General features: G+C 36.9%; 1 protein-coding gene across 19 annotated transcripts in view; it reads left to right on the top strand.

The window, feature by feature from the left end:
- Positions 1-24,646, top strand: part of CCDC171 (coiled-coil domain containing 171) — a 206,358-nt gene that overhangs the window by 123,256 nt on the left and 58,456 nt on the right. For 10 of the 19 annotated variants that reach the window (XR_005255448.1, XM_038125186.1, XM_038125185.1 and 7 more), the window contains one exon: positions 12,056-12,206. The exons of 4 other annotated variants lie outside the window; for them this stretch is intronic. Coding sequence is in view for 13 of the 15 variants with exons in the window: in XM_038125186.1 (XP_037981114.1) it covers positions 12,056-12,206 (151 nt within the window). In the remaining 2 variants the exon portion in view is untranslated. Of the gene's footprint in view, positions 1-12,055; positions 12,207-15,845; positions 17,623-21,225; positions 21,291-24,646 lie in introns of those variants that run through there. 5 more of the 19 variants (XR_005255449.1, XM_038125190.1, XM_038125192.1 and 2 more) reach the window with 5 other exon arrangements.

Here is a 24,646-nt window from a genome sequence, read left to right as displayed (position 1 = left end):
TTAAAGAGAAAAGTGATTCTTTATTACTCTACTGCTACTTTACACTTGCATTTTGAGTTGAAATACTCATAAATAAGTAAATATTTCAACAACATTAGAGTGGGGCAACACCTCTTACAAACCTGACCTTTTGCAAGGTTCAGTCTATCAAATATAAAGTAGGTGTAGGACTTAAACAATGATTGACAACTAAGTAAAGTCTGAGTAACCAGATTGAAGAGATGTAAAGTAGAGAACTCTAATCTTCTTGAACGAGTTCAGCTGGTGTTTGGGGTCATGTCTCCGGATATGTTGTATCACGCTGCTAAATATTTAGAAGCCATTTTACCGTAATTCTGTATAATTACTTTAAAACATAAGAATAATGTATATTAGGAAAATATTGTTTAAAATGTTAAAAAATGAGACATCTTCTAAATGCCAGTGATGTTGGAAATTTGCCTGCTATAATTTGAATTTCACACTGTTTCTCCTTTCTGCCACTTACCACTTAACTGCTCAACTTCCTTTCCTCTTCACAGCATTTCTGTTAGCAGGTTTTTTTTCCTCTCCCATACAGGCCCTCTCTCCTTCCCTTTTTTCTCTGCTCCTTATCATTAGCCTCCTTCCTTCACTTTTTATGCCACTCTTGCACTTCTTTATTTCTTCAGTTTTCTTTCTTCATCCTACTAAATTAGGACAGATTATGTGAAGAACCTTCTCAGAGGGTGTTGTAGTTAGTTGGAACACTTTTGCACTCCAGCTCTGCTAAGTATTGGCCTTATGGACCATAAATATCAAAGTCTGTAATCACCAGTTAATCAATTACTGAAAACTCTCTTTGTGCCTGTGACACTACCAACTCTTGTCCAACCTCTTTTGTAATTACTATCAGTTTTGTAAAAACTTTGCAGCTGAGATGATGATTATCTTGATTATCTTGAATTCCAAAGTTAGTATATAATCATTTAACATTTCAGTAACCTTTCTCAATGGAAAGTTTACTTTTTGGCCTTATCAAGCAATCATGCTTTGTCCACTTAGACTTTTTCATATATTTATGTCTGTTGCATGTGGGTGATGTCTTAGGAACTATCTGTGGTAATGTGCAAGAAAGCTCTTTAAGAACTTTAAGAATTTATTTAGTTTTGCTTTTGCTTGTAATCCTGTGATGTGTTTTACACATGGTTACCACGTTGCTGCATGTTATAGCAGGAGGCATCTTTCCTGTTTGCTACTCACTGTCCTTTCATGAGAAAAATTACACTAGAGTCATGGTGATCTCAATATGTATCCAAAGCTGCCTCAGTCAACAAAAGCAGACTCCTAATAGCAGTAATTGAAAAATAAAGCATCATTTAATCACAGACGATATCAAATATAGTTCTCACAACACTTTGTTAGGCAGATATTTTTACTTCAGAAATCCTGTCTTTCAGAACTGCATTTGTTTGTCTGTGCACAGCATCTTCACAAAAGGAGTAGTTTTCACAGATAGCAGCAGTGTAAATTTGTGACTGTTTTTTAGAGAGTGTGTAATGTGTACCATTGCAATGCAGGCAAGTCCATTAAGAAGCATAGATATTTAATTGTTGGTAATCATTTGGGTTACAGATTAAATTCATGAAGTGAAAACCATGAATGATTGGAATTGTCTGGAGTCTTACTTTTTTTGTACTGGGTCTTTTCATTTCAAAAACTAAAAAAATGCTGAGCAAGTGAGCATAAGCAATAGAACTTAATAAGACAGTAGACTATATTACACAAATGTTTAAGTAGCAGAAACAGAATCAGACTATTTTCTATTATTATATTAAAAAAACCCCACCTTTTTGCTGAAATGCTGAGACTTTTGTTTAGTCTTTTTTTTTGCTTAACTGCTTAGTAGTCCATTATTATAAAACATATGTCTCCTTGTTATTCTTATCAATTGCTTACAGAGTAAGAAAAAATATTAAACATTGCGCTATATTAGTACAAGAATTTTGTAATGGAATCATGGGAGACATTGCTGTCCAGATGTTGCATTTTGGTGGACCTTGTAGTTAAAGACCTGGAAGGAGGGTTATCTACAACTTGAGTGAGTTTATTATGGCTTAGTGATTTGCTGATTGATTTCATTTGCTGTCAGTTAAGGCTCCTTAATGTCAAGCTTTCTTTGCATAATGCCTTGAAATAAAGACTGATGAGGATTTTTCAGATTGATGCTGCTTATATAAACTGACCCTGATTTGTCCTTCTGCATGACAATATAAGTGACAGCAGTTAGACAAAAATATAGCAATGAGTATGCAACTTAAGGATTAAGAAAAATACAGTAAACCTTTCAGAATATAAAACTAGGCAGAAAAAACAGGCTGTTCTCTTATTTCCACACTTAGCTTGTATTGAGGAAGTAGATGGAGTAGCATCCCAAATGCTGTACAACTGAGGTAAAATTTGAAGAGGATAAGTTTTGAAAGGATTAAAAGTTAAACTGTTTTGTTTTACGAAATTCTACCAATTGGTCACTAATTAATTTTTGTGGGAGAATTTTGGTGGTGTTTTGTTGTTAGTGAGGGTTGTTTAAATTTTCTTTGGTAGAAGGGGTTATATAAATTTTGGCTTCTAAATCCACATATGTTATTACCTGAACATTTTATTTTTTACATTGTTACTTTGCAGGAATCATAGCAAGTTGTTTTTAAGCTGTTGTCTTGATTTTTCATTTACTGAATTGATTGCTTGTCTAGTGACACGTGTTGGTAGTATCCTAGGATCACAAACTCCAACATTATATTGGACTGTGAAAAGCACAAATTCTTGGGATTCATAATATCTTTGCTATAGGTGTCCCAGGAGTAATATGCTTTAAGTGGGGCACTTAATACTTATCCATTTCAGTACCCAATTTCATTATAGGATTTTAGAACTCTCCCTTCATTATGATGTCTTCTCTCATTTTTGAACTGTCCCTGTTAAATGCAAAAAGGTGGTAAGAAATTCGGGGGTGAGGAGAGAATGGAGACAGCTGGAGAATGCTCTAATTAATGGAAATAAGATGTATGTATAACTGTTGTGTAAATCCGAATAATAAGGATACGCAGACTGCATGTTGGCAAGTTTACCTGTAAAGGATTGGATCTTCTATGGCTTTTAAGAAGATAATATCCATGGAATGACAAAAATTTGTTTATCTTCCTGGAACTTTGATAGAACTTGAGATTCCTCTGAATTGCTTCAACATCAGGATCTTTTTTGGTAAAAGAGCAGTTCTAAACTAAAGATTGGGAGAGAAGAATAATCCCTTCCACCTGTGTGGGCAAACTTATGATATACATTTAATGCCTGAAGACTGCATTTTAGTTCTGATTTCTCTCTGTAAGTGGCAGATTGTTTGTTCTTTTCCACTACCAGCACCCATTGGTGGATCCCCCTCTTCATCTTAATTGACAAATACTAAAGGGAGAGACCTGCCATTGCCACAGTGTATAGTGACAGATTTTCCCTCCATCCAGTTTTCCAATCTCAGGTATTTTTGGTTTTTTGGTTAATATTGTGCAAGCGAAAAATTACAAGTTGAAGTTTACATGTTCAAGTTTTAACACATGCTTGCAAAGACCACAGAACTGGGTTTTGAGCAAAGATTCCCCTACATGTCAAAATGTGTTGTTTGCCTGGACCTTCGAAAAGGTCATTCTCCGAGATGCATAATTTTTTCTGTCTTATTCCACATGAGGCTTGCCACAAATCTTACTCCTTTGGGAAATAAACTGTGGGACTGAATAAACATTTCATGCCTAGAGGGCACATAGAATAGCAGTAAACTGTTGTCCCTGCTTAAAAAACAGATTGGGCATGGAAAAGGAAAAAAAAAAAAAAGAGCATGAAGTGCTAAAAGAGCATTAGACAGTGCTAAAAAAGCATTAGACAGTGCTAAAATGTCTCCAGAAGTTTTCCCAGGCTTCACCATTTTAATTGACAGATGTTCTGAAAATAGTAGAAATCATCTGTAGTTTCTAGAGTTTGTAAGCTATGGAAGTGATTTCTCTGTTACCAACATTCATAGGCACAATTACTCATAAATTACCTAACTGCAAGTAGTGGCCCAAGTCTAAAAAATGGATAAAGGAAATAGGGATGAATTAACATCAGAAGTAGTTTGAAAAATGCTGCTCTCTAGGGTCTTTTCAAGTTAGGATGGCCTAAGTTAATTTAGGCCTTTCAGTTAGGATCCATCGATAAGAACCATCTCCTGTTGTTGATCCACCATTAAGGTCACCACTCAAGTGCTTGATACTGTGATGCCTGCAGTCATTACCAAATTCAGTAGAAAGATTAGAAAGTGCCTTCTCAATCTCATTACAGCACTCCATGATATGGGATGTTTTACTTCTGATTCTATTAGTGAAGAATACTTTATGCTTGCTAGGCAAACTTACCTCAACATTGCCTATCCTCCTTGGTTTTCTCCTTTCATAGCTGCTATAAGCATCCAGTTTTATAAACAGAATTCAGAAAGTCACTTTATCCCTTATACTTCTAAGGAATTGGATCTAGTTGTTGACTGTTGGCAAGACCAAGGAAATGGCCTTACTTGCCAGGCTCCCAACCTAATAATCCAAATCACATTCTGCAGTCTTATGATAAGTTCCCACTTACTGAAAAGGCACTTGGTGCATTTGCTGAAGATGAAGCAGAAAGTCTTGTCTTCCAAAATATTATCTAGAAGGCTCATCTGGTAGCAACATATTGTTGGTCTGAGTGAGGACAACAAGAGCTCTGCCATCGGAAAAGTTAGTGTCTTCTTCTCTTTTGTTGAGGAAATTTCCCAGTCTGGCCATTCATGAGCCTCTCTGGCAGTGACATTCCCAACATCAGAGACTTTCACTGTTGGGAGTGAAGCCCCTTTGCAGTGGGTGGCTCCAGTGAGCTGACAGGTGCCCTGCTTGACTCCTCACACAGCCCACCCTCACATGCAGTCAGACCAGTTTCCTTGCAGGTTCCAGGTGTCCCCTAGCAGTGTCTCAGATGTCTCAGTCTGTAAAGCCATGTATTCACAGTGCAGTAACACAGAAACAGCTCGAGCTGGTGCCTCTGAGCAGGACCCCCAGCAAAGGAACCCCAGATCTTTTACATCTTCAGTCTTGATGCAAGTCTTGATCTTCCTCCTGAGTCTTCAGCTTCTGTCCCTACTCTGTGTCTGTCCACCTAGACAGTGTCACCAGTCTCCATCTCCTTTGTTATCCAAAAGGTAGGCAATTCCCAGCTCCTGATGTGTCTGTCAGTGTCCATTCACCTGACTGCTGTCATCCATATTCATACTCCTCGTGAAGTTTGGCAGTTCTCAGGCTCCCATCCAGAGCTCAGATTACGTCTCAATCTGTAGCTTGCCTGTCCAGCTACCTGGACCAGATGTATCACCCAGCTCTTTCAACCTGTTGCTCCAAGTGAAAAGCATTCTTACTTAGCTTCTTGACCTCTTGCACAGAAGAGGCCAGACTTCAGTATAGTGGAGTCTCATTCATCCACCAATTTTTAGCTGTGTTGGTCAGGATATATAACTTTCTGAGCTGAGCTAATCTCTCATATGACAAATTCCAAAAAGACAGATAAACACAATCACTTTTTCCCAACAAGAGTTTTCTTCAGCTATAAATCCACTAAATATTCAGAGATGATAGGGATAATTTTATTTGATCTTCCTCAGATTATGGTGGTTAAAAGCAAACTTTGTGAAAAAATATTTTATTTATATAATACTAACCTTTAAAGATAACAAATTGTCAAGCTCAGTGATGGTGCCACTTCTGTCAGACATTTACTTTGGAAAGAGGGTTGCTAATGTTTGTGCTCATCATGAGATTTGGTATTGGGTATACTGTGTCCTTTAAATTTCCTCCTCGTGTTTTGGAACAGAAGCTTTTGCTACTGAAATTTCTAACAAAACATTTTCATAGCATAAATTAAGTCTTGAAAGCAAGTCGGATTGAAAATCTAGCCATTTGCATGTTGTTGGGGTTTTTTTTACTGTTGTTTAAGAATGTATAAAGCAAATTAGTTACTTCATTAACATTTGAGTTTAGGCAGAATGAAGGGAGGACATCTGTCCATCCTATATGTGGCAGTTAACATTAGATTAAGGGTGTGTCAATGAATTTGAGGAATGCAGTTCAACTTTATTTGATAATTATGTTCTCTAGAGAAATGGACTACTGCTTTTTCCTGTACTGCCATCATGAATTTGTGTAATTAATTGGAAGCCAAGGTGAAAAAATTAATTTGCGATCCAACCAAACAGGTATACTTCAGAATTTCCTTGCAAAACTACAGAATATTGCTTTATGTAGGATTAAATACTTGTGTTGAATTAAAATGCAGTGCTACCATGAGCATTCTTAAGAAAAACGGAAGAAATTAAGCAGGTGTTTCACAAAACTTTGCGCAGTTTTCTAGCCCTGAGGCTCTTTAGACATGGGCATTCACCTAAAATCTGTTATGAGAATTAGGAGTCAGTAGTGAGTATTAATGTGTGAGCCACAAAATCACGGTTGTCATATAGACTAAACCTGCTGGAAGAGACCTTCATCTCTCCTAGTAAATGGCAACTAAATTGTATACCATGCTCAGCTTTTTGTGTGGAAAATAAAAAGTGGACGCATTTCCCCCTTCTATCCATATGTACAATATTTAATTCACTTTGAAAATGTTTTAATACACAATTTAAAAGCTACTTCTTGTGGCCAGAAAGGAGTAATCTATACCACTTCATAGCTCTAGACGAAATATTTAAGGAAACATCTATACTGAGCTCAGATTTTTTTCTCTTGGAGTCAGCGACAGGCTTTTTCTACAGCAGTTAAAACTAAGTCAGTATTTTTTTAACAGGCATATTTCTTTTCTAAAAATAATCAAAATTGGTCTTAGTTAAGAGAGCATTTAAAACCAATGAAAAATAATATTCTAATTTTCAGAAAACTTTTATGTTGGCAGATAGTTGAATTAGTTACTTATGTTAGACAGTTTGTGGACAGCATTTCAAAGAGCAGAAGAGTTTTTCAGATCTCATGTTTACCTCACATTTACATTCCATGTGAAGTTGTTTTAGATTTTTCTCCTTCGTAATCGGATAGCTTAACATCTGCTTTTCTCCCCTCCTTAAAATGTTCTCCTACACATTCACTTATAGTAAATCAATCCATTTTAGGCAATTAAGACTTAGTGTTTAGGTAACATTTATTTAAAAACATTTAAACAAAAATTGTTTTGTTTGTATAATGTATCCATATGTAAGATACAAGGAATATGTCATTTTAAGGATTGAGAAAATGAGAAAGACTATGCTTTTTAAAATTTATTTTATAACATATATTCAGTTACGGGAAACAGAATTCTATATTTCAACATTTGTATGGCTTTTTCTGGTTCCAAGATGTCACTTCAATAGGTCAAAGGCTAAGAGGCAAATACTATCAAGATTCAGACAACTTGTACTTCACTTGACATTTCACCAGAATTTTGCTGGGAAGTTTTGCTCTCTTCTTTCTCCTCAAGACTGAATGTGTGATGGGATACCATTATGGTTTATAGTAAGACTGCATCCTGACTTTTCTGTAGTGACTGTTACTGTTTGGCTCTTCTCATTAATGGTAATGTACTGTGCTTGCATTAGGTAGATTTTCATGCACACTTAAATGTAGGCTTTATAGTAGTGTCAGTGACTACTCTTCACTCACTCTTTCATCCCTGTCTAGAATATACACTGCAAAAGAAGCTGATACACACTGAAAAGAAGACAAGATACCAGCCTGAAGCTTCTTTCAGTTTCCACTTCTTTCTCACTAAAACTACTTAATTGAAAAATTCTAACCTTTCCTCACAAACTTAAATATTTATTTTGAATCAAGACTGTAAGAGAATGGGAAGAGTGGTAGCATTTTCCCCCCATTTGTAGCTTAAACTACAAATTCTTTGGGGCTGGAATTGTTTCTTCTTTATGTTTTGCATGCAACTGTGCTTGATTTTTTGCAATAGACAGTGAGAGTGGTCTTTGCATATAAACATTATTAGCCTATAAAAACTGATATTTCTTTAATTTTGTTAAGTGACAATTTTCTTGCATAGTCCGGAGCTATTTCTAAATAGTCAAGGCTGCAGGTAGCTAGCTCATTTGCTATAAAATTCTCAGGATGCTTTCTGCCTGGTCATACCAACTAAACACATTTGTCTTAATTTATCAGTTTCTAAAAGCTTGAGGTAATTTCTGAAAGTCTTACACTTTGTAGTAATTTTCATGGCAATTGCTGTTATGCCCATCTGCTGTGGTTTCCAGTAGAAGTGCTTTCTCTTCCGTCGCTGTCAATTTCAATGCTCCCTTTTCAATTTTCTTGTAGGAAGTCATGTCATTACCTCTTGCAGAGAATCTAGCCTTTTATTTAGAGATTCATTCCCTTGGGCTATCTGCTGAGACCTACAGGGTAAAGTAATTGTTATTGAAGCGAAGGGGATAGAGTTAGGCCTCGTGTGTGGCACTGAGTCAGCTTTTGTTGGGGGAAAAAAAAAGTTGTAACAAAACTGACCTGCTTTTTGGCACATTTAAATTGTGCATGCCACGCTTGAATGGAACTGAACAAAAAGTTTAGTGTTGAAATGAGATACAAGGAGAATAGATCATTAAAGAAGTGCCAAACAGCTGCAAAAGTGCAATTTTGCTGAATGCCGTTTCCCTTGAGGTTTTTTCCCCATTCCAGAGAAGCTGCTGTATTTATATCCTTCGCTGATGCCACTAGATGTTTTGGACTATGGGTCAAGGCAGCCATGATGGGTTTTCAAATGTATGGGGAAAATTTATTGCAATAATTTATTCTCAAAATATAGCTCTTTTAAAGATATAATAATTATCCTGAAATCTTGTTTCTGAAAACAAAAAGTAAATGACGTATATTTTGTTTTCTGGACTCATTTTAATGAATCTTATTTATGTTAGTTGAAAGCAAGGCAGTAATGACAGATATACAGAGCCCCACTCCATGGAGTTTTGCTTTCACACCAGTTGTTTTTGCCTGAATTCCACTTCAGCCAAACTCTGTACCAGGAATGAAATTCTCAGTCTTTTCAGATTCTCGTGTAAGCAGTTTGTTAATTTAGTTAACCAGTGTTAATCTTTCATTCTTCTGAAGTTCATTCATTATTCCTTCTCTTGTTCTTTTTTATCTTTTTGTATATGTAGTCCTTAGTAATTTGCTATGTGCTAACACTGTGTTTAGTTGAATAATTCCTGAAAGAAGAGCCAACATGAGTTTCAACTTTACTGTACATCTCTGGTTTTTAAAGCATGTTGTATAAAGTAGATGGTCTTGTTATTCTGACTGCTCCATCTGATGCTACAAAGTCAATGCTTATGTTGTCAGGATGTTAGTCTTTTTGACACCTTTTAATAAGCATTATTTCAGCACAGTAAACTTTCCTTTAGGTTTATTTCTTCCGAACATGAGATGCAGTTCTAGAATAACAGCATGCTAAGTAAGTCCTGAGATAATGTAATAGCATTGATATGAAAATAAAGAAACTGATTTTTAATAATTTATTATTTTATTTGTAACTTTAGAATAGTGTAAAACTTTATATGGAAATTTTCATTCACGACAACTTATAATACAAATAATTCACTGTAACTCATAATACAAATATTTTTTTTAAACTCTGTTCTCAATAGCCAAATACTAAGCACAAGGGAGACAACATGTTTAGTATTTAAGTGGGAATTTAAAAGGCTTTTTTTATAATGTATGATAAATACATTAACATTTTGATGAGAGGTCTTCTGCTAATTTGCATATGCTGATCTGTGCATTTCTTGTTGTATGTTTCTACTATAACTTCAATGAGAACAGCTAAAGTTTGAATAACCCTTGAATTTCAGAAATTAATTTTTAAAAAAGATTGGTTTTCTTTTTGTGTTTCCAGTTTCTTGAAGATTGTTATGTAATTTGTCAGTATTAGCCATTTTTCACTTTAAATAAAGTATTCCAGACACTTTTGGATTAAAATCAGTCCTACCATTTCCTTCTGCCATATCAGTAGTATGTGATGTGGGATGTTGATGTCATAAATAATATTGACATCCTCTATGCATTAAAGCATTGAGTAGAGTGAAAAGAAAGGAAAGAGGTTGCTGTAAAAAAAGCCATTCAGCATCTGATTATTTCTTCTTTTTGTTTTTGATTATTGTGAAGCAATTATGTACAATTTTTGCTGTTAAAATGACAATCCTAGGTAAATTTCAACCACTGGATTTCTGTTCAGTCTCTAGGATGACTTTATAATAATCACTGAATTAGGCTGAGGTTGGAAGGCCCCTCTGATGGTCCTTTGGTCCAAGCCCCTTGCACAAGCAGGGAGGGACACCTAGAGCCAGTAATGTTTAAAATCAGTATTCTTCAATTCCACTGTTTCTGTCGCCTCCTTAATTAAGTCTTCTCCCCACTAACTATCCTACAATACTCATCTGTCTAAAAATGTTCTAGATTTTTGAAATGAGTTGCAATAATATTGGTTCCTATAAGTCTGGGGATCACTAAGTCTTGCCTTTCTGAACAGAAGTCATTTTCTGGTGTGTGTTCTTGAAACATTTTGTGTGTAACTGAAGACAAATTTTTATTGTTTTATGGTCTGTTCTCAGTTTGAATGTCACACTATTACTAGCACATTCAAAACAAGTGTTTGCTTAGATGCAGACCATGCAGATGTGTATAAATGCCAAATTTTATGTTTTAAAAATTAATCAGGAGCGTTGCTGAAACATCTTATTGTTATGTGTACTTAAAAACTGTATATACATCTTACTGCTATGTGTACTTAAAAACAAAGTAAAGAAAGCACTCATTAGCAGGAGTCGAAGAAATTTCTGCAGAGCCAGATTTGCATTCTGGGAAATTCTGTCATCTGACTTTCTTGATCACAGAACAGTTTTCAGAGCTGCAGATATATTTGTATCTGTAAAGTTCAAATAGGAATCTGATTTGAATTTCTGAACTCCTGTACAGATACATTTAAGGTGTAGGTGGCAGATATTATAACTTGCAAGTGGCCAGGTTCTATGCCCATTCCTTGTTGTATCAGGCTTTCTGGTAAGTATAACTTTTGTATTGTTGAAGACAGATCTCTCAATCTGTGACTGACGTAAGTTTCTTAAAATAATTTGTACTTTCCAGTGGCACATCTGAAAACCCAAAATACTTGCCCTGCCCCAGATGGCATTTAGAATAAGTATTCTTCATGCTTATGCCACCCCTGGAAGACCCAAAAATAATGGCTGTTCTAAGCTGTTCCTGAGCAAGAAAGGCCTAAACTAACCCTGACTCTTTGCTAAAGAGTTGGGATGTACTGGAAGAAATGTGTACATATGGGTGCATAAATGCCACCTTCCACATTCGTGAGGAACCATTAGTAACTGCAAAACTATTTTCTTCAGGACTAAAAAGAAGTCCAGGTTATTTTTTAAAAATTGCTATGTGTGAAAATAAGTTTGTGAATATATTTTTTTTCCTAGATTTAAAATTTTCAAATTCATTAAATGAGAGAACAAATTAAATATCTGTGTAGGTCAGCAAGGAATTAAAAAATGCTGTTTCAGATAACTGCATGGTCTTAGTCTTAGAGTACCTGTGGAGATGTAGGATGAAGCTGTACAGGTTAGTGGCTTCACTAGCTTTGTAGTAGCAGAGGTAAAAGGAAGAAGTTAAGGAAATGTCTTTACATTCTAATTCAGTGAAACTTTTAAATATCATGTATGAAAGGAACACATGAGATTCCTTCTATGAGATTTGAGACACAGCTTGGTATGCAATGGTATAATTCCTTGTTTATGGGTCACAGGCCCAAGTAATAGTCCTATTTCAAAGCTATCATTTTTTTAAGAAGTACAAAATCTTATGTTAGATCTTTGGTTGAATTCTTACTTACAACCTAAGTGCGTGGTTTACAGCTTTTGTTTGATTTTTCCAATTAAAAAAATTAGATCTTCTGTAATGATGTGGGCTACTTGGCATTTAAGTATAGCTTGTCTGGCACTAAAGATTTGCTTTACTTTTTAAAGGCTGTGATTCAAAGTTTCATGGAAGTCTACCAACTTGCAGTTTCCAGAGTTGAAATATTAGTAAGAGAAACAGAATCTTTTCAGCTTAACATTGCAGCCCTAAAGTCCAGGCTCCTAACAGCTAGTCTTCATAAAAGTGACCTTACAAGTGGTAAGTCTGCTTTTCAAGTAATTTTTGTCTTTTCAATGTGGCTTCTTACCCAGCATCTCCCTTCATGCTGTATCATTTCTGTAGGGGAAATACAGTAATATTTATCTATAAATGTAATAGAGCAATAAAACCAGTTTCAATAGAAGCTTTTTCTGAAGAGAAAATGAATGGTAAAAGTTAACACAGGATTTAATTTTTACTACTGCATCTCCTACAAGGACCTGTTCACATGCTGGAAAAGTACACATTGTGAATTTTACCTGTACAGTAAATAGTTGAACTTTGGACCTGAAGAATTTTACTTGTATTTTAAACCAGAATGTTATTAACTTCATGTAGTCAAAGTGTTTCTTAGGAGATCTTAATTATTTTTAGACAACTGTGGTTATGAATAATACTTCTCAGTAAACTTATAAAGTTAATTTCAGGAATAATTTCTGGTCTAAAAATACTGTTGCCCACAAAGTGCTTGGATTTGTTTAAATATAAGGTGGGTAATAAGGTGGGTCTTCAGATTTGAGATCTCTCTCTAAGGGAATTACTAAATGCAGATTTATTTGTGTCACACAGGCTGGAGGCCAGGCACATAAACTGTCATAAATATGTAGCCAAGTATCTCTAGAATGAGACGGTGTAGGATGTGCAACTTACATACACCCAGTGTATTTCCCCCATCTCTTCTTAGTTTTCCACAGAGGATAAAGGAGAAGGCTTTGGAGTTCATATTATTGGTAGTGATTGTTGTTGTTGTTGTTCTTCCCTTCCTACTGTCTTTTCTTTTAGTCTTGTGTAGTAAATGGCCATAAAGAAGATGAGTATTGTTTGTCTTTCTTTCTGAAACAGAAGATCTGTAAGAAGAGAGCTGTCACAATGCAAATGACACAAACATAGTAGTAAACATATATTCAAAGGCTGTGACTATGGCTTTGGCTTTGGTTGTTTCCAACAGAATTATATTAATTTCTCATCCTACTTCTAACAGCACAATGGGAAATTAGTGCAAATACAAACTATATTAATCAGTGCTGAATTTGAGTTTTAACATCTTGGGGTGACAGTTGTTGAATGAAAACTTTGTTTATTTCTGATTACACAACCTTTCTAAGAAATTAAATTACTTCACTGAAATTGCTTTTTTCATCTTCCAACCAGATTCTTTTGATGTCTTCTGCTATGTTTATGTGTGTCCTGCTGAGCCTGTGCCCAATGTAATTGGACTTCTCCTTTGCCTGTTTTGTTTGTTTTTGTTGTTTAAATCAAGATGACCACTTGTTTACTAAAGATTGGAAAGTCTGCCAAACTTGCAGCAAGGTTTGCTTTCATTTGCATTGAGAGAGCTTTTAACAAAGATTATGCTAGTCTTGTCTGTGAAGGGCTATGCAGTGGCCTGATACATTACAGTGAAAACTAGCTCTCCGATGTTTGTGTAAATGCAGTTTTTTAAGTAGTTTGTATCTGCATGCAGTGTCAATGTAAAGATGATACTATTCGCATTGTGGAGGGATCTCTTAGCCCTCTGGAGAGAGCATCAGTTCTTCCTTTAGATGAAGTTTAATTTGGATCCAGGCCTAAACATTAATATGAAATGTTTTAAAATTTTAATGTAAAAGTGAAAACATTCAGAATGAGAGTCTCAAGTTGCCATGAAAAAGTGATTATGGCATATTTTGTAGTATCTGGGTTTTCTGTAAATTTGTCCCTAATATTTGTAAAAGTTGCATTAAGCATGAATTTTAATAACTTCAGGGATCACAGCTTTGCAGTATGACTTAGATTTTAAATGTTCTAGTTAATACTGTTTTGGTTTGAGGAAGAAGTTCTGCACTGAATTGCTTTCTCTAGTAAAAAAAGTTGAACAGATTTTTTTTGCTTATTTTAAATGAAAGGGAGCAATGACTTCTTGAGTAGATATTTGGTTTCAAAATTAGACTAGCTTTGTTAGTTTTAATTCACTGTCTTCAATTATATATCCATTGCAGACAAAATTTTACATGGAGGTGGCAAACACAGCACTTGGACTGTATTGGTTGCAGGTCTTCATATTACATATTTGCCACACTGAAGAGTCACTATTGCTCAGTGCTGAAATACATTTTTTAAGTCGTCCAGTTGTGTATCATGTGTGGGCTCTTACCTTATCAAATTGAGGTTTATCTCACATGTTTTAGCTGTTTCTTGATGCCTTTTATGCTAGTTGCTTAAGGATCTTGCCCTGCCTTGCGTTGCATGCAAGTTTGGTCCATTCATGAGTATTGATATTTTCTATGTTTTTTGCTTTCCTAATTGACCTGTTTCTACTGAAATTTCATTACCATGTCACCTTTCTTTCTATTCGCACCACTTCTCTCTTCTGCTGCTTTGGGTTTTGCTAATAATTTTAAAAACGAAACTGATGCCATGAGGCAAAATTGGTGATTCTAACTGCTCATCTTTTATCTCAGACTCTGAATTGACATCTCCATCCTCCAGTACATTTCTAGTCCAAGCACTTTCCTTCTAGTCAATAGAGTTTAGATTCTGAGATTGCTATATGTGGTCATGCTAATGCCAACAGAGAGGAACAAGAAGGGATATGGTTATGATGGACAGAGGTGAGATAAACACTGGAAACACTGCTTATAGAGAAGAGAATTATGTAGGGAGAAGTGAAGTCTGTGGCAGAGTGGCAGAATGTCTCTAGTCTTCATTAGTGCCCAGCTATCTATCTGTTGTCCTTGTTTCTGATGATTCTTTACTCTGTGGAGAGAAAGGCCCTGTGCATTTTTAAATCTTGCAACTCTTTAAAATTCAGTATGGCTGAAAAACAGCTTAGGTTCTCTACCTGTCTTCCTTTTTCCTTCTTTCTGCTCCCCCTCCCTTCCTCCTTCGCCCCCCCCCCCCCCCCCCCCCCCCCCCCGCCGCCTTTTCCTATTGTTCTCTATTCCTGTATCTCTTTTGTGTTGGTTGGGAGGGTTCTTGGTTGGTTGGTTGGTTTCACTTTTTTTAACTTCTTCTGATTTTTTGTTCTTTACCAACTGCTTCTGAAATCTCCATTAAATTTCTAAAATGTTCCTTTTTTTTTCTTCTATTAGGAAACTATCAACATTTTGTAATAGTCCTTCCTGCCTATTTCTTGTTCAGCAACATCCAGTAATATAAATATCATGGGCTGGACTGTGCTGAATTCTGCTGCTTTTATTAATTTTTATTCTTCTTCAGATACATTAGTTTATTATTATACTTGTATATTCTTTCAGAGTTGCAGTAATAAGTAGACCTTGATCTGAGAGCTTAGGAGTGCTTTATTGTGCAGTAGTATCGTCATAGGCAGTTTCTTTGTGGATGCTGCGTGGCAATGTGTCATGATATTTAGTCCCATAGCAAGTATTTGAATCCATGATGTCCAAGGGGTTCTTGCTGTAAGTGCAGTGTTGCAGGGTGTGGATGCAGTGACACTTTTTTCCAGGGTGACTGGACACATAGGAGGAACAGTGAACAGAATTCGGTTCATTATAAAATATTTTCAGAAAGCCTTCTTGTAGCTTTCAGCCCTAAGGTTTTATACCTGATGTCAGTATTTGTGTCAGAAGTTTAAGAATGTAAAATAATCTGGTATCAGTTTTGGTAAACAAAAGAAGTAACTTTTGTGCTTCTTGTCAGGTGCCTCTCTGAACCTGCATGTGTGCTGATCTGGTGGTACTCCTTCCTTTTTCTGTTTTCACCTCAGAATCAAAGGAGAATAAAAAATTAAGAGGAAAATACAGTAATTTCTAAAGATTATAAAGAGAGAAAAGCTTTGTGTGTACCGGAGAAATGGAAATTGGAGGACCCAAAAAGACAACTTTATCTGAAAGGGGGAGAAAGTGAGTTTTAGATGGATGAGAGGGGTGAAGTAAAGAGGTCTGTAAATGTACCAGAATTCTCTTACTGTGAAAACAACTGTTGTCTTTTGATGCTTCTCCTAGCTGAGATGAAAGTAAAGTCATTCATTGGTTTAACGTGGCTGTATTTTTGTGTTATATCTTTTTCACCACAGTTGTGTTTGTGTCTATCCTTTGTCTAGAAATGTCTAGTGATATCACTTAAAGTATTGAAAATACAGAAATGTATTTTCAGTATATGAAAATATACAGAAATACAGGTGCCTTTTGTTGAGGTGAGAGAAGCAAGCAGAATGATCTTTTGCATGAGTAGTATATATTTGTTTTTGAGATCCTAGTGACTGGCATATCATTTCACACTTCTTTGTGGAAAAATGCATTTAGCAAGATGTACACTTTCCTCCCTACTCAAAGCAGTCAGCACTCTGTTCTCATGATCTGCATGAACACTGTTCATAGGAGGTAGAGAGAAAAGAAATATTTAAAACTCAAACTTATCAGCTAACTATTTCCATGACATTTTCTCCCTACTTAACCAGGCTGATCCGGGCAGAGGTTTTACATGTCTTTCCCCCATATACTTTGTTCCCTTGTCACTGTTCAATCTGTTATGGCTAAGACCTGCATCTAACAAGGATGCATTGTCCTAAATTTAGGATTATGAGGATGGAACTAGAGAGAAAAAAAAATCCTAAGTATTTACCTGTTCTCTTGCTGCATAAGGGAAAGATATTTATCAGTGTCATGTTAAATGTCAGAGCCATATCTCTGATGTAGCTGGAGGAATTCTTCCCAGATGTTGCAAGAAGCCGGTAGGTCCTGAATGAAAACTCTCTGTCATGGTTTGACATGACAAAGATGCCAGGCACCCACAAAAGTCTCTCACTCACTCTCCCCTACCACAGCTGGGCAGAGGAGGGAAAAATTTAATGAAGGCTTCATGAGTTGAAATAAGGACTGGGGGAAAACACTCCAGGGGCAAAACAGGCTCAACTTAAAGGTAAAACATGAATATATTACTAACAGAGTCAGAGAAGGATAATAAAAGTAAAATAGGCACTTAAAACCACATTTTCTTTCCCCACCCCTCCTTCCTTCCCACCAATAGTTCAGGGAGACAGGGCATGGGGGATTGGTCAGTTTGTCACCCAGGATCTTCCACTGCTGAGGGAGAGGAGTCTTGTTCGTCCCCTGCTGCACCATGGGGTCCCTCCCACAGGAGAAAGTTCTCCATGCACTCCTCCAGCATGGCTCCAATCTCACGAGCAGCAGCCCTATCAAAGCTGCTGCAATGTGAGTCCCTCCCATGGGCACACAGTCCTCCCAAAACTGCTGTGGTGTGCACCCTCCACAGGTGCAGTCCTCCAAAGACAGGCTGCTCCACCCTGGAAGCAGGGCCCTCTCTCTCCACCGGGTCTCCCACTGGATCACAGCCTCCTCCAGACATCCACGCACTCCAGCATGGGCACCTCCCCCATGGGCTGTGCGTGGATTTCTGCATCCCTCGTGGATCCCCATGGGCTGCAGGGGCACAGCTGTTTCACCAAGATCTCACCACAGCCTGCAGAGGAATCTCAGCTCTGGCACCGGGAGAACCTCCTCTCCTTCTTCTGCACTGACCTTGGTGTCGCCATGTTGTTTCCCTCACATGTTCTCATCTTCTCCTCTTCTCTGACCCGGAAAAAAACTGCACCCCACTTTGTTTTGATTTTCTTCTTAAATATGTTATCACAGAGGTTATCACCAACCACTCTCATTGGCCCAGTTTTGGCGAGTAGCATGTCCATCTTCAGAGCCATCAGGGATTGGCTCTGCTGGACATTGTGGAAGCTTCAGCAGCTTCTCACAGGTGCTGTCTTTGTGGCCCCCTCCACTACCAAAAACCAGGCTGTGGAAAACCAGCACAGTCTCCTTGGCTTTTTCACTACCTCACGTAGTCTTATTCACATTTGAATTTGTTTCGTGAAAGATTTGGAGATACTGGTTTTTAAATTGCCTTACAGAAAGGAATTAGACTTGCTATTTTTGTTACTCTCTGAGTTGATGTGTTTTCCTGGAAATAGTCTTGGGCAGAATTCAGTAAATATGGACCTCAATAATCATAACTTTGCTCAGTATTGTTACTTACAAGTGCTTAGTTGCTGTGGAATGTATGAATGCTCCTGAAGTGATAGTAAGTAAAGAAAAATATCACAGGCTCACAAGGAAAATTTCCTGACTATTGAGATGGTCATAAACATGACAGTGTGAAAATATCAGAAAAGTTAAAATAGAAAACTCTTCATAAGATTTACTAAGTTTAATGTCTCTGTAAGACTGAATCCACCAGTAATATCTTCCTGAAATTCTGTTTTTATTGAAATATTTGCATTTCTTTCCTGACTTTAAGTAATTAGGCATCACTTTGTGAGAAATGACTCTCACTTTCAAAGGTGTATTAAACCTTAAAAAAATACAGCAAAGGAGTGAATAAGGAAAAAGGACGGCACACTGGCAGTTGGTGACTGGCTGCTACGAACTCATCCATAAAAATGGCTGCTTCGCCTTTTATACCCCTGGGGGTTGCATAAGGCAGTTCTGACCCTTCCTGAAGTCTGTCAGTCAGCTCTTCTTTGCTGTCCATTGGTGGAGACTTTCTTGTGACTTGATTGGAGGTCAAGTGTTGTCATGTCGTGCCCCCCTTTCCCCATTCCCAACTGCCCCATGCAAGGGGCTCAGGTACACGCCTTCTCTCCACACGTTCTGCACAACCGAGGCTGTCCAGTGGCAACAATACAGAGGGGGTGAGAGGGCACTATAGGGAGAACAGAGGACATCTAAACAACAAACCACAATAACATAACTATACATCAATAAATCTTCTCTTAACATACACAGAATAGTCATCTCTTAATTGCAAGAGGCAATCATCCCATTACTTATCTATGACAACTTGACAGCCTTACTGCATAGCCAAGGAATGCACATATCCTAATGCAAATGATCAGTTAGTCACCTGGTATTGCTTACACAAGTAATAGTTGTAACTAAACAGTAAAAATTATATAGTTTAAAACAATACTACTGCTACTGCTACAAATAACAACAACCTATATTATAACTCACATTCTGCAACTTAGGGTAACCTTGTAAAAAGCAGTTACAGTAATCCAACAACATGTTTGCTATTTTGTAAAGAATGCTTCCTTTTCCTTGCAAAAAGTTTTAGAATCTCAATATTCTAGGTACATGAACTTTTAACTTGTCAGACTGTTATATTTGAAAATTATAGTAATTTGATTAAAATGTTGCCTATAAGGCAAAAGGTTCAGTTAATAGAATCCATATGTAATTAAAGTGCAGAACCAAATGTAATCAGACCCCAGTGACTGGTGCCTTCATATTGATAGTTTTACAGTGGCCTCTGGGGTTGAAAGATTATGTTACAGTTACCAATGTAGCTGTGCTCCAGAAAAAAAACAAGACAGTGTAGCTGTTGAAGCAGGTATGACAACATCCCAAACTGATAATCATACAGCAAAAGTAGTTGATAGTCTGAATTTTGGGGCTGTCTTCCACTTGGCAGGTGGAAGAAGCAGAAGACTGCTGTATTATACTAGTCAAAGAGTTGCATTCTGCAGGAGCACTGCTATGTAAACATTCCTAAATGAGGGAAGTAATGTCCAATGAGAGCAAGTAACAGTGTATTTTTTTAATAATATAGTTGCTTGATTTGTGTGAATTCATGTTTGAATCATCTGAAAGTTATAGACACAACACTATGTACCAAGCCACAAAAGAAGTTTAAAAAAATTTCCTGAACTTTAAAAAAAAAATAAAATATTTTCTCTGGACAGTTTTAAGAGTTGACATCCTGTGTTAGAGTTCTCTAATCATCACCAGCACAATTTACAATCAGAACACACAGAGAGCCAGTTCAGACCAGCTCATCTGTTGACTTTGGCAGAAGCTCTTAATCTCACTGTGTGTAGCTGCCACTTGAGAGCTGGGGACTCGGCAGAGAGCCGAAGCAGGGTGGGATGCAGGGTTGGTCAAGGCATGAACACATAGGCCTGCTTCATTTCAACAGCCATACACTGCTTTTTTTTATACTCTTTTCATTTTACAGCCTCTTTTTTTCAAAAACCTGAAATTAAATGAGAACCTCTCATGAGCCACTGCGCTCCAGGCATAAGAAATTGTAATGTCTGGCTTCCAGAAACTGTCCCGTCAAAATGTGCTTCTGATTAGGTGGCTTAATTACAGCTGTGAAAACAATGTTGATTTAGGCCTCAAGATTCCAGTGCATGTCAGCCGTTATTAGCTAGCCTTGGACTGAAGCCACCATTTTAAAACTCTGTACCACTAAAGTCACACACTGCCTGACAACTTTTTATTTAGGCAGAAATGTTGCCAGAAGCAACACATTTTATGCAAAATATTTTTCATTACGCAAATTTCAAATGTGACACAGTTGATGGACATAAAATAGGAAGTTATGGGTGGACCTCACCAAGTCCAAAACCTAACTTTTGCAAAAAAATTCCTACCCCAACACATCCTCCTCCCCCATTTCAAATAGTTTTTTTCTAAAGTTTGACTGACATAATGCTTAATTTTAATTCCTTTAATTCAGTTTTATTCCAAATCCGGCATGTTGGTTTAACCACCCAATTTTATTGCATCTAAATTTTCCTGACAGTTTCATTTGCTGTTGGGAAATAAAATTGCCATTTTTGCAACATGGGAAATAATGGCTAGTTTCAAAACCAATATGTTTGAAACTTCCTTTGCCTGAAGCAGGTTAAGGCACACACTCAATTTACTTTAGGGGAAAAAAGCTCATTAAATAGTTTTTAATATTTTAATATAATTTAAATAACTGCTTTCACTGTGGGAAGGCTTATTAGGCCCATGTATTTACACCTGCAGAGAGGTAAATGTTTGGGTAATTAGGTGGTTTCCAATAATTCAGTTTTTCAGTTGAGGGTGAATACTGTAAACACTGTAGATGGACAGAGAGAGTGCTGCATTTAAACAGTACATTTCCACTTCTAGCATTTTACTTTCAAGTGCTTAAGAAAGAGGCTTAAGTGGTGGTAGTTTGGGTTTTGTGGTATTTTTTTTGTTTTGGTTTGTTTTAGTTTGTTTTTTTTTTCTTTGTTTGGTCTGTTCTTCAGCTCTCCTTAATGACATGAATTGGCTAAGGAATGTGAGAGAATGTGTGTGGGTGTTAACTCTCAGCAGAGGTCGGCACTTTGGAAAAGTAAGATCTACATTCTCGCTTCACTGTTGCTATGAAATTCCAAATGTCCATGCTATGTGGTTTAATGGAAACCATGAAGTTCCTAAATGACTGCAGGTTTGTTCCGCTGTTAAGCACAAAACAAATCTTTCAAGTCATTGGCTAAGTCACAAAAAAGGAGGGTCATGTTTTCAGGAAGGTAATGTCCTTCCTTTTTTTTTTTTCCTTCATGGTTTGCATTTCTATGGTATTAGAAATGTGTTCCTAGTGAGGTACTGGAGCTACCAGCCCACAAACAAGAATCTTCAGTTCCCAGGACTGAAAACAAACACTTTGGAAGCTAAAGCTGTATTCATGTCTTACCCTAAATACAGGCCAATGCATCAATAGTACCTTCAGGAGCAACTAATTGGAAATGAATTTTGAGAAACTAATGATTTGGATAAGGAAGCAAGTCTAAAGTGTAGGTTCGAGTTTGTCCTGTAAAAAAAATCATCATGCATTCATTCTCTGCCTGCAGCAGATTAGTGGAGAGCAAGGCAGTGTATGCCTACACTTTATTTAGTTCAGTTTTCAAAGGAGGAATACTGGAATGAGCTAGTCTTCTATTTTCTTTGCAAATGCTAGGTGGGGTTTCCTGAAAAAGAATGTTTCAGAAATGCTGTAGTTGCTGTGGAGGGCATCTGTAAGTCAGGAGACAACCATGTGATGGCTTTTTCCATATTGGACACCTTCGCACTTGTCTTTTGAAATGTGTTTCATTGGTAATACGCAATGAGTTTTATTCATCAGCCACATACATTTGCTTCCTGTTGGCTACACACTGCTGTTTCTTTTGCCTTCTTCCCACACCTATCAAAGGAGCATTTCCAGGACACCAAATTAAAAGAAACATTCATATATTATTACATATATTGTTAATGCTGCAGTAGAAATGAAAGTATTGGGAGTGCTAGACAGGCTGTTATTCCAAGAACTGGATATTATAGACCAGGACATTTAACCCTGGGAAAAAGTTTTTACAAAAGAACAGAGCCAAGGACACCATTTTACTGTCTTTATAGAAGAAAAGGAATATTCTCTACAAAGGCAGACAAAATCACTTCTTTCCAGACTCAAGGACTTTTACTCAGGCCAGAAGGTGCTTCCTCCTCCCTTTTGAAGAAGTTATTTCAAGAAAGAGAGCCGGGAAGCTTCTATTATTCCCTGCTAAACTGTGGGTTAAACATAAAGGGAATGTCTGTTTGTTCTGAGACTCTGAATTTGCTGAGAAATTTTTGGAGGGGATTAAAGCATATCTGGGCCTGAATAAGTCTAGCATAGATGCTTAAATGGTGAGTGAATCCATGCAATCCAGTCTGTTGTCTTTCTGATATTTTCTTGACATTTTACATTTAAATCCTACAAGTTACACTGTTGTGAATAACTATTTTCTTGTTTTCACACCTGTTTGGTTTTATGTTTCAAGCTAAGTATTTAAAGCACTGTTTATAAGGAGAAAATTCAGTGCTGATCTTCAGATATTAACTTTGATAAAGAGTGCAAGATGTGTAGATGCACCCTGTGGATTGCAGTTCACTTGATCAGGATGATAGATAATAGAAAGACAATTTTTGTTGTCTTTTTGCTGTTCTTGTTTACTTTATACTACTAGCTCACTGCCTAGATCATGGGAAAAAAAAAGATTAGAGTATAACCTAGGGCAGTGTTGCCAGGAGCCTGTCTCTTTCTCAGCTAGCCTCAGAAATGTGGGTATGTGCAGCATGCACTTGTAATGTAGCACGGCTATTACTACTGTAAAGGAAAATCTCGTGTTAAGAGGTTTGTGTTTCCCTCTGGATGGCAGAGAGGCAGTCATAATCCCACCACCTGATCATTTGGTGCCAGCTAGCAGTCAGCCTTCCCTCCACAGGACACAACTGTCTCTCATGCTCTGTCTCCTCTTAGTTTCTGCTTCTGGTGCAGTCTGTCCTGCGGGTAAGGTCATAGGAGCACAAGTATTGTCTCTGTTGTCCCCCAGCAGGTTGTCAGAACTAACCTGACTAGTCCACACAGGGGAGGATGGATCCTCTTTAGGCCAAAGGGAGATAGTGAGTGGGGTAAAGAAGGGTAGATGCAAACCACAGCAGTCAACTTTATTTTACGCCTTTCAAGAATTTATGAAAGTGTTTTCCTCTTGGCTTGTTAATGTTATTTTTCCCTACCTTCTCCTGTATTTGTGCATGTTTCCATCCTTTTTAACTGTGAAAAAAACCTTTGCATTCCCTTCTGTGACATGTTTGCAGCAGAGTAACATATGTCTTGAAAAAATAAATATATTTGCCTGCTTCCATTTGCTTGCATTTTGTACTTTAAGCATAAGAGTTAATGTGACAAATGAAGAAAAACCAAACCTTTGAAATATATTAGAGAGTACGACTTGCAGAGATAGACAGGAAATTCAATTAGTGCACGAAGCATAATATTGTTCTTAACACATAATTTTATTCCTGTAATGTTGGCATGATTTAAAGGAATACAGACAGCAAATTACATCTTCATCTTTCTTTTTTTGAGTCTTACATATTTAAGACACACTGTTTAATATTTACCCATCGGGGGTAGGTTTTTTTTGTTTGTTTGTTTGGATTTTTTAAATTGTTGTTTCTAAGTCACGTATAAAAATTTTAATTGAACTCTGTGAAACCCACATTATGTAGAGAAGGCACAATTTTTATAGTTGATCATAGTGAGTGCTTTTTCCAGAGACTGAACTCTGTGAAGCAGTTTGACCTGTTGAATAAACTAATCATTGAACAAATTTTTAAAATGGGAAATGGGCACTCCATAGGGTAAAGAGCTTTTCTGTCAGCTTCAGAGGTTGTTATTGTGATTTATTATGATAATGATCTTGATTATTCAAATAACATTTGTTTTCTTCAGTTTATTTAACAGTTCAGTTAAAGAAATTGATTTAAAAAGAAATGTGCTTCTTAAACTGTAATTTTACTTCCCTATTTTACAAGAATTTGGAGGGTTTTTTGACTTGTGTTAGAAATGCAACCATTTGGAAAGATAGGAGCCTCTTTAGCTCAGGCAATCAATTCACCCTTTTTTTTTTTTTTTCCGTCCTTGTGGTGGAAGGGAGGATACCTTTAAAATGAACAGTGAATAATAAAGTTTACTAAAAATATGGTCACAAATAGTGTGGTTAGCAGAGTTTCCCTGATACATGTGATGATATTAGGAAAGCAGTGACATTATGAAGATGCAATGATTCCATTTCATCCTTTTCAAATGGTGTAACTCCTTGAATTCCTAAAAGAATTCCTATTTTCAGAGAAGCCTATAGAAATCCTAAAGCCACACTGATTTAA

Source organism: Motacilla alba, chromosome Z (genome assembly GCF_015832195.1).
Source record: "Motacilla alba alba isolate MOTALB_02 chromosome Z, Motacilla_alba_V1.0_pri, whole genome shotgun sequence".
Taxonomy (NCBI): domain Eukaryota; kingdom Metazoa; phylum Chordata; class Aves; order Passeriformes; family Motacillidae; genus Motacilla; species Motacilla alba.
The sequence above is the reverse complement of the archived record's forward strand: the minus strand, read 5'-3'. Positions and strand labels throughout refer to the sequence as shown.